At 41.1% G+C, this 15,229-nt stretch overlaps 1 protein-coding gene and 1 long non-coding RNA gene across 6 annotated transcripts in view; one reads left to right on the top strand and one right to left on the bottom strand.

Moving 5' to 3' along the window:
* LOC130852076 (uncharacterized) overlaps window positions 1-14,281 on the bottom strand; it is a 61,006-nt gene extending 46,725 nt beyond the window's left edge. For 3 of the 5 annotated variants that reach the window (XR_009053294.1, XR_009053293.1, XR_009053292.1), the window contains exons 1-3: window positions 13,657-14,281; window positions 12,234-12,294; window positions 6,669-6,811 (exon numbers count right to left, since the gene is read on the bottom strand). This is a non-coding gene — a long non-coding RNA (uncharacterized LOC130852076). Of the gene's footprint in view, window positions 1-4,007; window positions 4,400-6,668; window positions 6,812-12,233; window positions 12,295-13,656 lie in introns of those variants that run through there. The other 2 variants (XR_009053296.1, XR_009053295.1) reach the window with 2 other exon arrangements.
* A 145-nt stretch (window positions 14,282-14,426) lies between these two features.
* HERPUD2 (HERPUD family member 2) overlaps window positions 14,427-15,229 on the top strand; it is a 41,251-nt gene continuing 40,448 nt past the window's right edge. The window contains exons 1-2 of the mRNA XM_057732725.1: window positions 14,427-14,564; window positions 14,753-15,161. Coding sequence (XP_057588708.1) covers window positions 15,015-15,161 — 147 coding nt within the window. The 5' untranslated portion in view covers window positions 14,427-14,564; window positions 14,753-15,014. The remainder of the gene's footprint in view (window positions 14,565-14,752; window positions 15,162-15,229) is intronic.

Consider the following 15,229-nt stretch of genomic DNA (forward strand, 5'->3'; position numbering starts at 1 on the left):
AACAATTTTTTTCTTATCAAAATAGTAAAACAAGTTCATTTAGAAAAATTAGAACATATAAGTAAGCAAAAAGAAATAAAACCCTCACCACAAGTCCACTATTAATACTTTGGCTTACATATTTCCAGAAATTGTTCTTTACATACGGATTATGTAATTTTTAAGTGAAAAGGGATATTACTGAACAATAGTTTTTGCAATTTGTTTTTCACCTCATGTCATGAACAACTTCTATTTCAGTACTTATTTATCTATACATACTTTTAAAAAAGCTTCATAGTGTTCCAGTGTATGGCTATGCTATGCTTTATTTAACCAAACTCTCATTATCAGATTTCTTATTTTCAGTTTTTACTTATTATATACAATGATCTAAAATTATTCCTATATCTTTTTTAAATTTGGGAAAAACTATTTAAAGTGAATAATCAAGTAGGCATGTTTTCCAACAGTTTTAAAATCATGCAATATACTTACATGAATACTCAAACAGTTATAAAGTAAACAACAGTGTACTTACCACCATCCAAGTCAAGAAATAGAACATTACTGGCCTCCCAGAATACATCCTCATCCCTTCCCAATTTACAGTCCTCTTTTAAGATTCTGACATGCATTAGCAAATTGTCCCTTTCCCCTAGGTGTCCATCTGAGAGAAGGTTAATAACAAAATATCAAAATGAATTACATCAAATGACATGTTGGTGTACTAAACTGTACCTTTCATTCCTAGACAGTATTTGAAAATATAATTCAGTTTTGAATTTCAGTTCACTGGTTGACTGATATTTCACACAGTTGTAGGCATTTTGGCCTATACTGACCTGTAAGGGAAGCCCAATTAGGTGTCCAACACATGTGAGACACCATTTGGGTCTCATTAGTACATGAAAGGGCTGTTTTCTCAGTTTTTTGTCCTTTTCTTTGGGTTGATCATCTCAATGTCGGATTGATGCAGTGCTGAACTTTGATGCAAGTTTGAAAGGAAAGAGGGGAGAAAAGAGGAAAGGGACCTGAGAGCCAAAGGCAGTACAGCCTACTTTTTACTGGTATGGGACTTGGTTCTCCAAATTATCTGTATGAATGTATTGTACAACTGACCCTTGAACAAGGGGCAGGGAGTTTAGGGTGCTCCTCCCCACCCTGTAGTGGAAAATCTACACATAACTTTACAGTTGGCCCTCAGTGTCCGCACTTCTGCATCCTTGGATTCAACCAACCAGGAAGTGGAGATCATGTGTTACTGTAGTGCACGTTTAATGAAAAAAATCCGAGTGTGAGTGGACCTGCAGTCCAGACCCACGTTGTTCAAGGGTCAACTGTGTATAGATATATGATGTATGTGTATCTGTGTATATATATATATCATATACTCAGAATTCATTTCCCTTAATTAGCCTGTATATATCAATTAAAAAGGATACTAGTCTTTTTTTTCTATAGAAAAAAATCATCTGATTGGCTTGACCATAAGGGCTGGCTTTGGTAATTAAACTAAATAACAGATATGTGGCATGCAATAAACAAGTGAAATGTGTAGCTCTGAGATTTTCATGAAAATATATTTTAAGCATATGGTAATGGCAAAGCTGTATTGAAATTAACAAATTTAGAGACTTCCCTGGTGACGCAGTGTTTAAGAATCCGCCTGCCAAAGCAGGGGACATGGGTTTTGATCCCTGGTCCGGGAAGATCCCACATGCCACGGAGCAACTAAGCCTGTGAGCCACAACTACTGAGCCTGTGTGCCACAACTACTGAAGCCTGCAATCCTAGAGCCTGTGCTCCGCAAGGAGAAGCCACCACACTGAGAAGCCCGCGCACTGCAACAAAGAGTAGCCCCCGCTTATCACAGCTACAGAAAGCCTGCATGCAGCATCGAAGACCCAACACAGCCAAGAACCTTTTAAAAAATTAAAAAGAAAGAAATTAACAAATTTAAATTTTCTCTTTCTGAGTCTAGTAGATTAAATAAGTTGCTTCCAAATAAAAGAAAAAGAGGTGTAATTAATCATTAATATCTTGGTATAGCCTTGGGAGGTCTGGATGGTCAGAGAGTGAATGACACTAACAACTGAGTAGCTAAAAGTGATATAAAAATTTTATTTGAAAATGCTGCTATTTGCAAAATGCCAGGAGTATCCTTTTGTAACTATTTAAACTCAGAATGAAAATTAGATGTCAACTTAAAATTGCATGAGGGGGTTCATAGTTTAAAAAATTATTTTGGAGGTATAAGGACAAGAATTTTTGAAGACCATTATTTTAGGTCCTAAGGCCAATTTGCAGCCAAGTGAAAAGAAGGTTTCTATGTAATTTAGCCTTTCAGTTAAGAAGGTGATGCCTTCTTTTTTCTCCTCCTCCTTCCTCTTCCCTCTGTTTCTCTTCCTCCTCCTTTCTTCTCTTCTTCCACCTCTTCCTCCTTCTCATCCTTTATCAACATCATCAAACGACTCTCACTTATTGAGAGCTTACTCTGTGCCAGGCACTGAACTAAGCAATCTGTATACGTTATTTATTTTTTGTAATCCTCATAGCACCCCATGAGGTAGAAATTACTATCCCCATTTTATAGTCAAGGTACTAAGACTCCAGGTAATAAATGATAGAGCCACTTTTGAGCAAAGGTTGGGCTGATTCCAGAGCCTATGCTCTTGACCACTTCTGTCTACTTTGTTAAATAGTGGGGTTTGGGCAAAAGCTTCATGGTAATAAAAAGCATACATTGGCTGGCCTAGACTTCTACATGTATACTTCCTCTGGGCATCTAGCTGAACGGACAGGATTCAGGTTAGAGATCCTGAGTCCTCATCGTCTCTTACAACCTTTTCACTAAAGATATTACTAGCAATCTAAAGGGGAAAAAAAAATTCCTAGTAGAAGGGGAGTATTTGGAGGTACTCAGATGTCCCACTTCCCCTGCAAATTCTACCTTTCTTAGTCTTGTATGATTGTCCTTGATTAAAAACCAAAAACAACAACAACAACAACAAAAAACAAAAAAACGAACCAACTCTACAGAGGATAGCAATTTGAATCCTGCGTCTTAATTTGATTTTTTTGGATTCTTTTCAACTCCTATTAACTGAAAGCAGGTTTTGATAGGAAATAGATTAGAGAGAACATTAGGTCACTGGATAGTGTTGGTAGGTCTGGGAGAAAGGAGAAGGATGCAGAGAAGTGGAGATAAGAGAGGAAGAAAGTAAAACTTTTTACTTCACAATTTTAAATAGGGTCAAGTTTACATTTATATTTATAGATGTAAAGAAGTTTAGAAACAATATAAGAAACACATATAATGGCTATGTTGTTTCTGTCTGCCAATAGTCCCTCTAAGCCCCTCACTTCTTTCCAAGTCCATGGTTCTAGTAGGGCTGTCATTCATGTGTGCCTTGCCCTCCACCTCCCCATGCCTCCAGGGTCAGTGTGTGACCAAGATGGGCCAATCAGAGTACAATCTACGTCTTCATAGACAAAATGATTAATCCAGGGTAGGCATCAGAGTCAAGCAAGGATAATCAGAATCCTTCAATGAAGTCTGATATATGGAAGCCATAAGTCTTTAGGGAGGCTTGAGATCTCCAGTGGCCATTTTTCCTACTATGGAGCAAGCCCAACAAGGAATGATACCAATAATACCATTGGAAAATAAATGAAGAACGGCAAAGAGAACTCCTGAATCCAGCCATGCCTTTCTGATATTTAGCTTATTATCACTTGCAACAAAATGAACTAAATGACATAGTTTCAGCATATTTAAAAATATTGGATGACCACACATAATATATTAACAGCTGGATTAAAGCAAGTTAAAATAAATAATGCCAAATTCTTATATTTAAATTTTCAATTGACTTAAAAATATAATGGACAATGTATATCAAGAGTTCAGATCCTTTGACTTAGTAATCATTCTTCTGGGAATATATTTCAAGTAAAAGAGCAAAGCAAACCAAGATGTTTAAAAAAGAATTTTTTAAAAATTATTTTTATTTATTTATTGGCTGTGTTGGGTCTTTGTTGCTGTGCGCAGGCTTTCCCTAGTTGCGGCGAGTGGGGGCTACTCTTCGTTGCAGTGCGTGGGCTTCTCGTTGCAGTGGATTCTCTTGTTGTGGACCACGGGCTCTAGGCGTGAAGGCTTCAGTAGTTGTGACACGCAGGCTCAGTTAGCTGCTCAGCAGCATGTGGGATCTCCCCAGACCCGGGATCGAACCCGTGTCCCCTGCGTTGGCAGGTGGATTCTTAACCACTGCGCCACCAGGGAAGTCCCTATAGAAGCATTATTTTTAATAATGAAAAACTGGGAACTCACATATCTAAGACTTGAGAAATGACTAAATAAAATTATGGCATGTTGATATGGTATTTCATTTTGAAACTTCAGCCCAGATAAATATGACTACGTAGAAATAAAAAATAACCAAAGAGAAATAAAAAGAATTTATAAAATCACTTTTACACGAAAAAAAGGAATTTCTAAAATTGTGTGTGCATACTATTACAACTTTATAAGACTATATACATACACATTTCATTATAAATATGCCTTCAGATATAATGAAAATCAGAAGAAATAAAAAATGATAGTTGCTAACTTAGGATGGTTAGGTTATACAGATTAGACTAGAATTTCTTTTAAGTTAAAAAAGTATTAAATAAAAGAAAATCATAGCTGATTAAAAAAATTGTATGAAATAAGTAAAATGGTTTCTGTTGATAAGTCAAAATGAGACTCCATATCCAAAATGGAGGTTTCTAAATGAATTTTTTAAAAAAATAAAATAAAACAAACCTGGAGAACCAATGGATAAATGCTGGAGAGCAAAGAAGAGCATCTCTCACATGAATCTGAGAAAAAGTACTAATTTATGCTGAGCTTTCTTTTCCTTCTTTAAACTTATTTTCTTTCATAAGTCCCTTGGCATCCTCACAAATGCAGGTGGTTTATAAGGAGAGTGCCTCAAATAGTTCCCTTCCTGAAGTGTTACTCTAAGCTGCAATTTGGGGTGAGAGTGAATAAAAATGGTTGTGTTAACTAAGAATAACTTTTATAGACACAAAATAAAAAGCTTACAAGTATATAATAATTATAGGAGATTATAGTCATATGTGCAATAAAAAATAATAGATTAAAATACTGAGTTTGGCAGAGGAGATAGCAGGAAAATGCCTGTGATATAGCTTATCATTAGATGTCAGAAGAAAGTATGTGAGATAAGAATTAGGCACAATGCTGAAATTCCTGTAGTTTCTTTCCCTATGTTTTTCTGGGTAGATAAGAAGCAAGTTTATAGTTAATCAGGGATGCTGCTCTTTGGCTCCCTGAGATTCCTAGCAGATGTCTGAAGAGTGACGTCCCCCCATCACTTCTGAACTTTGTCCCTGTGATGCTTTTGCTGACCTCACGGTACATCTCCTCAACTTCAGATTTCTGTCTTGTAGTTCTTCCAGACACTCTACTGTCTGCTATTGCATAAATGAAAAAGGACACAGAGGGTTACCCCAATTTCTACAGATACGGAAGCAAGAAGTGGTGTTTAGAAACAAGTAGGAAATGCCATAAAATTCATAGGTTTTTGTATCAATGGCTCTATCAACTACTGACTGAGTCATCTTGGGCAAATTACTGATCTCATCTACCGTCTCTGTAAAATGAGTATTGTCATTTAGTCAATAATATTCATTGTTATTAAGAAAAGGGGATTGTGCTGGGCAATAGTGATAAAAAATTTGTTCAAGGCATAATATCTAGCCTCAGGGAGCTCACAGACTTATTAAGAGATAATTATCACATGGTAAATGCAATAAATTTCACGTGAAAGCGCAGACAAAGCATCTAAGGATGGCGCAGGGAAACTTTAAAAGTGAGAGCTCAGGGTTTATCTTGAAGGGATTGAAAGATCACAATATAAATGCACCTAGAACATTGCACATTTGTAATAAGCACCCAATGTTACATTGCTTTGTCTTTATTCTGGAGTGATCTTAGTCACAAATTCTTCCAACAGAGCTGAGCATTTTGCACTGGGCAACATCAAAGTTGTGAAACAAACTCCTTCAGGGAGATAAAATCCTGCATTCTTTAAGAATGAGTGTTACAAAGACTATTACTCTCTATTGTCCTATTACTCTTTAAAGCCTGGAATTTAACAAACTTTCTTAGTCAAAGCTAGTTTGCTGTTTCAAAGACTCAGCCTAGTTTACAAACCCTAGGGAGTCATGACACAAAGAAAGAAACTAAGAGAAAAAAAAAGTGAACTCAGACAAGATTTTTCTCAAGAACTCTGGCCTTTTCTGTTGACTAGTTATGAAACTATTTAAAAATTGTTATGCATGTTTTTGGAAATATTTTTCAAGATAAGATAAAAAAGTACAAAACCTTTGGAATATGAAATACTTTGAATGAATGAATGAATGAAGTGGGTTTCTAGTGCACAGTATTTGAAGTACTTGACTTAGTTGTCATTCCCTTTCCTTACCCATGTCAGTTAAATCAATCATCCTGCCGATCCCAGATCTGGCCTCAGAATCTTAACAAAACGAATTAGGAAGCCACTACCAACATAAAGAAATTGCCATAGTTGCTGGAAATGAAATGGGAGGGATGGTGGAGAGCGTAATGGAAAAGGATGAAGCTGTCCTTAACAACGGCACAATGAAAAACAGACCTTAATAAGGGGGAGGTAGACGTGCATGCCTGGTAGCGTGAGGTCCATCTTATCTCCTGTGGCATAGCTGGGCCTCTCTGAACTTACAGGGTCTCAGCTGGGCTTGTGGAAAGGCAGTGGATTGGTTTTAATGAACATATAATCTGGGGGAAATGTGAGAAAAAGTTAGAATAATTTGAGGAAAAGAATCATGTCAAATTACTGTTTGCCTTTCGCAAATTGCCCCCAGCCCACTTCGATACAGCAGATCCCTCACTTTCCTCTTCTGCTTTTTGCTGAGACATAAACTGGCTGGGTTCCAGAAGGCCCTGGGATACTTCTCCTACTCTATTTTGTCTTACAGTCATTTGTGGGCTTGTCTTATTTTCTCCTAAGTTGTAAACTCCTTGAAGGTAAGTACATCTTACCATTCTTTGTGTCCTCTGTAATAGTGAGTAGCACAAATATTATTATTGTAAATGGTGGACATTAAGTATTTTTGCAGTTGAGCCAAGAAGTGACATGCCTCTGCATATAATGGTCTCTGATCCAAAGCATATACTGCATCCTGTAAAACAGATTTTCATCCTTTCAGGCTGCTGTCTTCCAAAGGGCACTATAACTAGGGAGTTTCTCTCAGTGGTAGTATCCCCTTCAGCCATCTCTGGTCTACAAATGAGGGCAACACCGAACTTTACAAGGATGTGGGGGCTCCCCTCACTCATGCGTCTCTCAACGCCTTAGTGAAGTGAGTGTCTTCTGGGCCTTCTCATGGAACGCTAAAGGAGGCAGGTGGGTGTGCAGGTAACACATGATACATTTAACATTCCTATTTCCCTAGGCCCTTGGATTCCTTTATCTACATAAGGTAGATAGCTCTGGTATCTCAGCTGTATTAAATACAGGCCATGGTTGAGTCCAGGTTTCAGTCAACCCATCAATCGTGACAGCTACCTCCAGCTTCATGAACTAACACCTCCCCATGTTGTACAATACATCCTTGTAGCCAATCTTATACCCAATAGTTTGTACCTCCCACTCCCCCACCCATATATTGACCCCCCCCAGGTAATCACTACTTTGTCATGTGAAAAATTTGATGCGACTGTGAATACAACTATGGCTATAATTCAGCAAGCCTTAAAATTTTGTGCTTGATTTTTGACAATATCACCTCTCTGAAAGAAAGAAAAGATTCTTTTATAGTTATCATGGAAGCTTTCTGGTCTTAGACGGTGACTTGAGCCTCAGTTGAAAGACATGAGCTTGTGATTTTCTTTTTATAAGTGCTAAAGGGCACTCAGAAGTCTCTATCCCATACCATTGTCTTTACAGACATCTTAACTGCCATAATGGTCAAGTGCAGCAGCCAGTTGGGCAATCTCTTGCTTCAGCTGACATGTCATCACAATCAACCACAGATGATAGTTTGATTACTTATAATGCCCTCATCTCACTTCTCAATGGGGAGGAGCCCAGCCAAAGGGCATCATCAAAGCAATCCTCAAATTCTTTGTGTGTTCATCTCCTGGAATCACTACTGATACCAATACTGTAACAGGGTCCAATCAAGAGACAGAAATCAAACAATATTTTGAACATGGAAGGTTAAATATAAAGAATTACCACTTATAACAGAGGATTGGAGTGATAAGGAGATAGCTAGTAAGGAGCTAAAAGAATTCTAAAGAATATAGGAAAATCAGATATAGCAATTATCTACTGTCCTTAGGGCTGAGATACTCTCCTTGAAGAAGTCCAGTGACTGTGGCTCGTTTGATGTCAGAGAAGTTCCCTGAGGGTGCAAAGCTGCCTAAGCGGTATGAGGGGAAGCTGTTCACGGACAGTGTTGTACGGGTGGTAGTCCACGTGAAGCCATTTGATGGGGTTCCCAGGAAAGCTGCTTATGGGTGTTGCCTGCAAAGCAGCCTGAGAGGGTTCCTGGAGAAGCTGTTCACGGGAAGTCTACACACTGCTGGCCGCTGGGCACTGCTGGAATTGGGAGCTGCAGAAGCCATAGGTACTGTAAGAGCCTGCCTGAAGGACCACACTACACTACACAGGTAGAGAATTCTCTTCTTCCTCCAGTGTTCCTCCAGGGCCCTTTACTGACAAAGCTTAATATCATGAGAGCTGGAAAAGGAGAAATATTGATATTTACAGGATTTACTTCTATTATCACAAAGCAGGCAATGAAGAGAGTTTGGGGGCCCTTGAGGCAATAACTTGGTAATTGGCTCAACAACCCATATCCTTTAACTGGAAAAAACTTACAATGAGGACTAAATTTTGTTGTGGCTCTGAAAGATGTTACAAATGGCCCCTTCAAGAAGCTGATAAAGGGACTTCCCTGGTGGTGCAGTGGTTAAGAATCCGCCTGCCAGTGCAGGGGACACGGGTTCAATCCCTAGTCTGGGAAGATCCCACATGCCACTGAGCACCACAACTACTGAACCTGTGTTCTAGAGCCTGCGCTCTGTGACAAGAGAAGCCACCACACTGAGAAGCCCACGCACAGCAACAAAGACTACCCCCCGCCACAACCAGAGAAAGCCTGCGCACAGCAACGAAGTCCCAACACAGCCAATATAAATAAATTTATCTTAAAAAAAAAGATGATAAAAACCATGAACTCTCCCTGTAGATAAATGCACATGTGTACATATGAACACAGTTCTATAGATAATTCAGGGTATACATTAAGAACCTCTGAGTTAGGCCAGTGACTAGTCTGTATGTTCAATTTAGTGATTATTCTTAACTTTCTTTGAACGTAGTGGGGCAAATTTAACATTCCCAAACTCAGCTAAACTATATTTGCTTTTAGCAAAAAAGATAAACATTTATAAACCTTTGAGAAATATAGCCAAAAGAGTTAGATAGTTCTAATTTTGGGGGGAGGAAATTGGTGACAGATCTCTGGGAAGAGAGAGGCTAAATGCCAGAGGAAGCACAAGCAGTTGTAAACCAACTGCAAGATTCCTATCGGGATCTGGACTTGGATAGCTGCATATAGAAGGAACAGGGTATCCATTATGACCTGTTAGGCTTTGGTAAGGTACATTACGGTAACTGGCCTCCAATATGACGAGGTCCTTACCTCCTTGTATTCACGCTCGTTATGTACTCGCCTGCAATGACTCAGGGCTGGTCTTTGTGATCAAATAGCACACCATGTAGGTGACAGTGTACGATTTCAGAAACTAAGTCACGAAAGGCACTGCTGCTTCAGCCTTGGTCTCGAGGATCCCTCATTCTGGGGGAATCCAGTTGTCCAGTTGTAAGGACATTCAAAAGAAGTCCTTGGAGAGACCCACATGGGGAGGAATAGAGACTTCATACCAACAACCAGGCCAACTTGCCAGCCTAACGAGTAAGCCACCTTGCAAGTAGGTCCTGCAGTTCCAATCAAGCCTTCAGATAACTGAATGCCAGCTGAAATTCTGAATGCAATCTCATGAGAGACTCAAAACCAGAACAAACAGCAAAGACACTCCCAAAATTCTGACCCACAGCTTTGGGAGCAACTTGTTTTGCAGCAATAGATAACTAATACATGCATGAATTTAGGTCAAAATTCTTTACACAGTGAAAAATATAAGGGATTTTTCCTTCCCTCCTTCCTCTGGTCACCTAAAGGAGGTCAGTGAGATGCTATTTGTTACAATTTTCTTCAAGTGTTATCATAAATAAGTCAATGGATTAACTCATCAGAGAAATCAGACTTCTGTCTTAGCCAAATGGTCACTGCAAGAACTGACTAGACCAAGTTTCTAAAAAGCAGGAAATCCAACTGCTAAACTAGCTTATGAAGATTTATATCAACACAGAAACTAACAGAAATACAGATGCGTCCTTATGAAGACTATTCTAGGGAAATTAAGTGTCTAAATGCTCATTATGGTCACCATAATTGAGGAGGGCTATGCAAACTAGCGTGTTCAAAGGTGTCACTGTTTTGAATAATCTGGAAATGATTCTTAAGGACAGTTGAAGGATCTGGGGATGTTTAGTCTGGAGAAGATGTAGATAGCATTTAACTATTTGAAGGACAGATGTGGAATATAAGTAAACATATTTTGGATTAATCAAGAGGAGAAAAGGGGCCTAATGACAAACTATAGCAATGCAGATTTTAATTCACTTATCATAACCATGGCTGTTTAACAACAGGTTATGCTGTAGTGAAAACTATGATGTGCTCCCTCCCCCTGGAAGGGTTTAAGCCAAAGTTGGCTTATTGCCTTTCAGAGAGGTAGTAAGAGTGATTCTGGCGGTGCTTGGAAAGCTGATCTAGATGACCTCTAAGATGTTGTTCCTGGAAGCCTTTTCCTTCTGAATGTGTGTTATTATGCATAAATTTCTTTAAATAAAACAGTTCAGTGTAGTAGAGTGTGTATTACAGAGGAATCAGAATTCTATTTGGAAGTTATTAGCTGTCTTACTTCGGGAAAGACATCTAGACTTTCTGCACTTCATAGACCTCACTGTCTCTCAAGGCTGTTCTGAAAATTCATTAAACGACACATCAGTCAAATCATCCATTTGGCATTTAATGCATGTGCAGTTTTCTTCCTTCCATTTTCTACAAAACGGTTTATAATCAAACATCTGGGACCAATTAAGATTTTGAAAATGCAGTGTTGAAATGAGCTAATTTTTCTAGGCTCCAAGTGTAGGATTTCACTTGTTTTTAAACACTAAATTTGATTGAGATTTGATTAGATGCTTTGTGGCACAGTATCTTAAAAAAAAAAAAAAAGACAAGTTTGGTGTAAGTAGAAATAGAAGGAATCAGAAGCCAGATGGCCAACATCATCTCTGAAATTTATAACTGCAAGATCATCACTTGACTAAAGTCTTTCCTCCCAAGAGAGTTATCAAAAAATAAAAAAATAAAAAAACAAAACACTGAAAACTATATTATTCAACATTATAAAGTGTTTTACCTTCCTGAAAGGTATTCTAAATTTTAGTAAGAAAACCTCAATAAGAAGAACTTTATTTTCTTTAAAATTTTAAAAGAAACTGGAATTTCATAGAATAAGTCGATATAAGCTTTTCTAGCTGTCCTCCTTCCCAATTAAAAAAATTAGAAATATCCCACAAATACTGGACATCAATTTTATTGTTTACAAATAATTTGCTTTAAGTGTTTTACTTTATCAACACAGACAGTTACTCCACGGGCAGAAATCATCCTGAATTACTGAACTAGATACTAAGATTATGTGTATTGAATAATTAATTTTGTTAAAGCAGATTTGGTCTTAACAATCACAAATCCTTTATTATCTATTAGCATCCTACTCTTAAGCATTCATTAGAGGCTATCTTTGAGTAGCAAATGGTAACTGAGATGTGCAGTGGTTCTTTCGCATTTCTCTTTCTTACTTGCAACACGGACAAGGAACAAACAGCTCGTAGCAGCCTCTAAGTAACTGCTATTGTGCATCCCCTCCATGCTGTTTTTCCTACTCCAAATTCCATGTTAAACACTATCAATAATCTGGGGACTACCCTTTCATGCATTGTTCTATACACATATACACACAATTTAACAAAAATGGGATCATGTCTACATACTGTTTTTATTGTGGCCAGGTTCAGCAGCATCAAAAGCATTTTTAGGGACTTAATCAGGTGGCTGTAAAACAAAACAAAACAAAACATCATTTCTGTCAGATACTCTATCATCTTTATACTCATATATTTCAATCTCTTGAATGTTGGTTATATTTTAAAATGATTTTGTCCATATTGGTGAACCTTTGATGAACTCTAGTGTCAATCGCAGTGAAATGTACGTTCTGTCTTATTAATAATTATTAATGTATATCTCATTAATAATGTACATTTCAGAGAACCAAGTGAGATGACCACATTAAAGGCCTCCAGGAAGTCTGAGTCACAAGCATAAGTGGCAGCAGCTACAGGGTTGGGTGGTGGTGGTGGCTGTGGCGGCTGGGGGTTGAGGAGATTGGCTTGAACAGGAATTGGACATAAAAGAATTCTTAGAGCAGACAACTTGGGACTTATATGGTGGCACAATTATGCCACAAAGGATCTAGCCTCTTTCAATTGTTCTGCTCCACTCTGCCGTCCTTGTAATAATATAGGCCTTTGCTCTCCTGTTTGTTGCTTCATGACTGAGCTGTGGCTGCCCCACCGCTGGCATCACATTCCTTTAGGAATAAAGACAGCTGTAGGGCAAGAATGAGCTCCGGTATGCAGAACACGCTCATCTGAAAGCTCTCCTAGAAGCCCCAGTAGCAACTTCACCTTTCATCTTATGGGCTAGAACTGTGTCACATGGCTGCTGCTAGATGTAAGGGAGTCTGAAAAAAGTATTTGCAGCTAGAATTAAGGTTCTATTAAGATGACTAGATAGTAGGTAGAAAAAGACCAGGGTCTTCTACAGAAAAGTGAAGTCATAGCAAGCTGTTCTCATTCCATGACAAGAAATAAAGGAAACTTCACTCTTATTTCAGAAGAGCTTTGAGCGGGTATGGCTAAGATATGGTAGGTGTCCTATCACAAAGAAAGAGGTGAAGGAGGAGAGGGTGTAAGGGCTCCTGCTGCATTAGCTGTTGAGAGGAATAATTTCCTCTTGGTCACTAATTTTCACTAACTCTTCTGAAGCTAAGGGGGAAGAGACCAGGTCTCTAAAGCCCCTTCCATTATCTGCTTGTTTTCACCTATAAGTGGAAACCTGGAGCTGTGCAAATGCACAACTAACAAACAATTTACTGCACTGACTCCTAAACTTGTGCAGAACATGGAGAGTCCGCTGGCTTTGGGCAATAGCCTGACCCTTCGCGTTCCCACGTCTAAGACATAAAACAGAAAAATAACACTGCCATCCGTCTTCATCTCCAGCCACACTGAACACACAGTAGGTGCTCAGTAAACAAACACTTGTCAACTTTCGAGGAGACGAAGAGGAAAGCCATGGAAATCAATATTTAGTTGTGAGACATATACGGCTGAACTGGACCAGATGGCTTACCTACACAGCTCATTTAATCAACAGCACACAGGCAGGTAGGCACTGCCGTCCCCATTTAGAGAAGTAAACTGAGACTCGGGAAGTTCAGCCAGGGTCACACGGAAAGTAGAGGCAGACTTAAGGTTTAATTGAAAGGCTTCTCCTTAAGCAACGTATCCACAGCGTCTCCCTCCCCAAAGTTCCAGCTACTACTGTGCTTTGCAGACAGTCGATACAAGGAATTACGGGCAGACGTTTGATTCAGCATCAGGAAGGTCAATAACTTTTGCAGAGACAACTCTAAAGATGAGGAACACTTCCCAAGTCTTCGGGGTGTGGTCAAAACAGAATGCACTGACGTCCGCGGAGCTGGTAGAGAGGCCCGAGTGCCGCTGGGGAGGGCGGGCAGAGCGAATGGTTCGGCCTAGCGCGCTCGACGCACCCGAACGGCCTCGAAGCGACCCGGAACTCGGCCCGCGGAGTCCGGGGCCGGCCAGGGCCTCGCCAGGCGGGCGGCGGCTGCCGGACCTGGAGGGCCTCGCTCCAGGGCGAGCCGCTCGTGACGCACTTCCGCCCTGCGTGTTCCGGCTTAAAGGGGACCGGGACCGTCTTCACAACAACAACAACAAAACCAGCGCGCTCGCGGCCGGCGCCCCTCCTCTCGTCCCCGCCCTCCTGCCACCTGCCGCCATCTGGGCCGCGCCCGGCCCTGCGCCGCGGCTGCCCTGCCCCAGGGGTCAGGCGGAGAGCGGACCGCGCCCTGCGGCCAACTTCTCCCGCTGCCATCGCGGCGCCTCGCGAGACCGTGGGCGCCGCCGAGCAGCAGGAAGGGAGCGGCCGCCGCGGAGGACGCCCGGCAGGACTGTGCGATCGGCGGTCGTGCCCCGGCGAGGAGGGCGGCGGTGGCGGGCCCCGCGGCCCTCTCTCAGGTAGCCCTGCCTGTCGCGGCTGGCCGCCCGGGGCGGCCCGTCCCCTCCGCCAGCGCGCGCGGCAGGGCCGTCGCGTAGGGGCCTTGTTGCGTTTCAACCTGGGGGTCGCGGCGGGGGCTCGGGCGGTCGCGCCCTCACCCCTCCCTGCCTTCTCACAGCTTTCTCTCTCCCCCGTCCTCACTCTGCAGTCCAGAGCCCGGCGGAGCCCGGACCTGGCGGGGAAAACTGCACTTACGACCGGGCCCCCAGACCCCGCCGCCGCCACTGCCCATCATCTTCGGTACCGGCAATGGCCTTTGTATCAGCCGAGGCACTTGTGACTGACTTGGACCAGGAGTATTAAGAACTCACTGGCTTGCGTCCCCATCCCATACGCGCCGGCGGTAACCACCTCGGTTCATTTGGGCTGAACTGCTGCTCCTCTTGACTCTGTTCGACTTTGGGGGCACCATGGACCAAAATGGGATGGAGATGCCTGTGACCCTCATTATTAAAGCACCGAATCAGAAATACAGTGACCAGACTATTAGCTGCTTCTTGAACTGGACCGTGGGGAAACTAAAAACGCATCTGTCTAACGTGTACCCTAGCAAACCAGTAAGTGTCTAAAAGTTGGGCGCAGCTGCTCTAGCCAGCAGCTTTTCGTGCCATGTACTCCCTTACTC

This window comes from Hippopotamus amphibius, chromosome 4 (assembly GCF_030028045.1).
Source record: "Hippopotamus amphibius kiboko isolate mHipAmp2 chromosome 4, mHipAmp2.hap2, whole genome shotgun sequence".
NCBI classification, from domain to species: Eukaryota; Metazoa; Chordata; class Mammalia; order Artiodactyla; family Hippopotamidae; genus Hippopotamus; species Hippopotamus amphibius.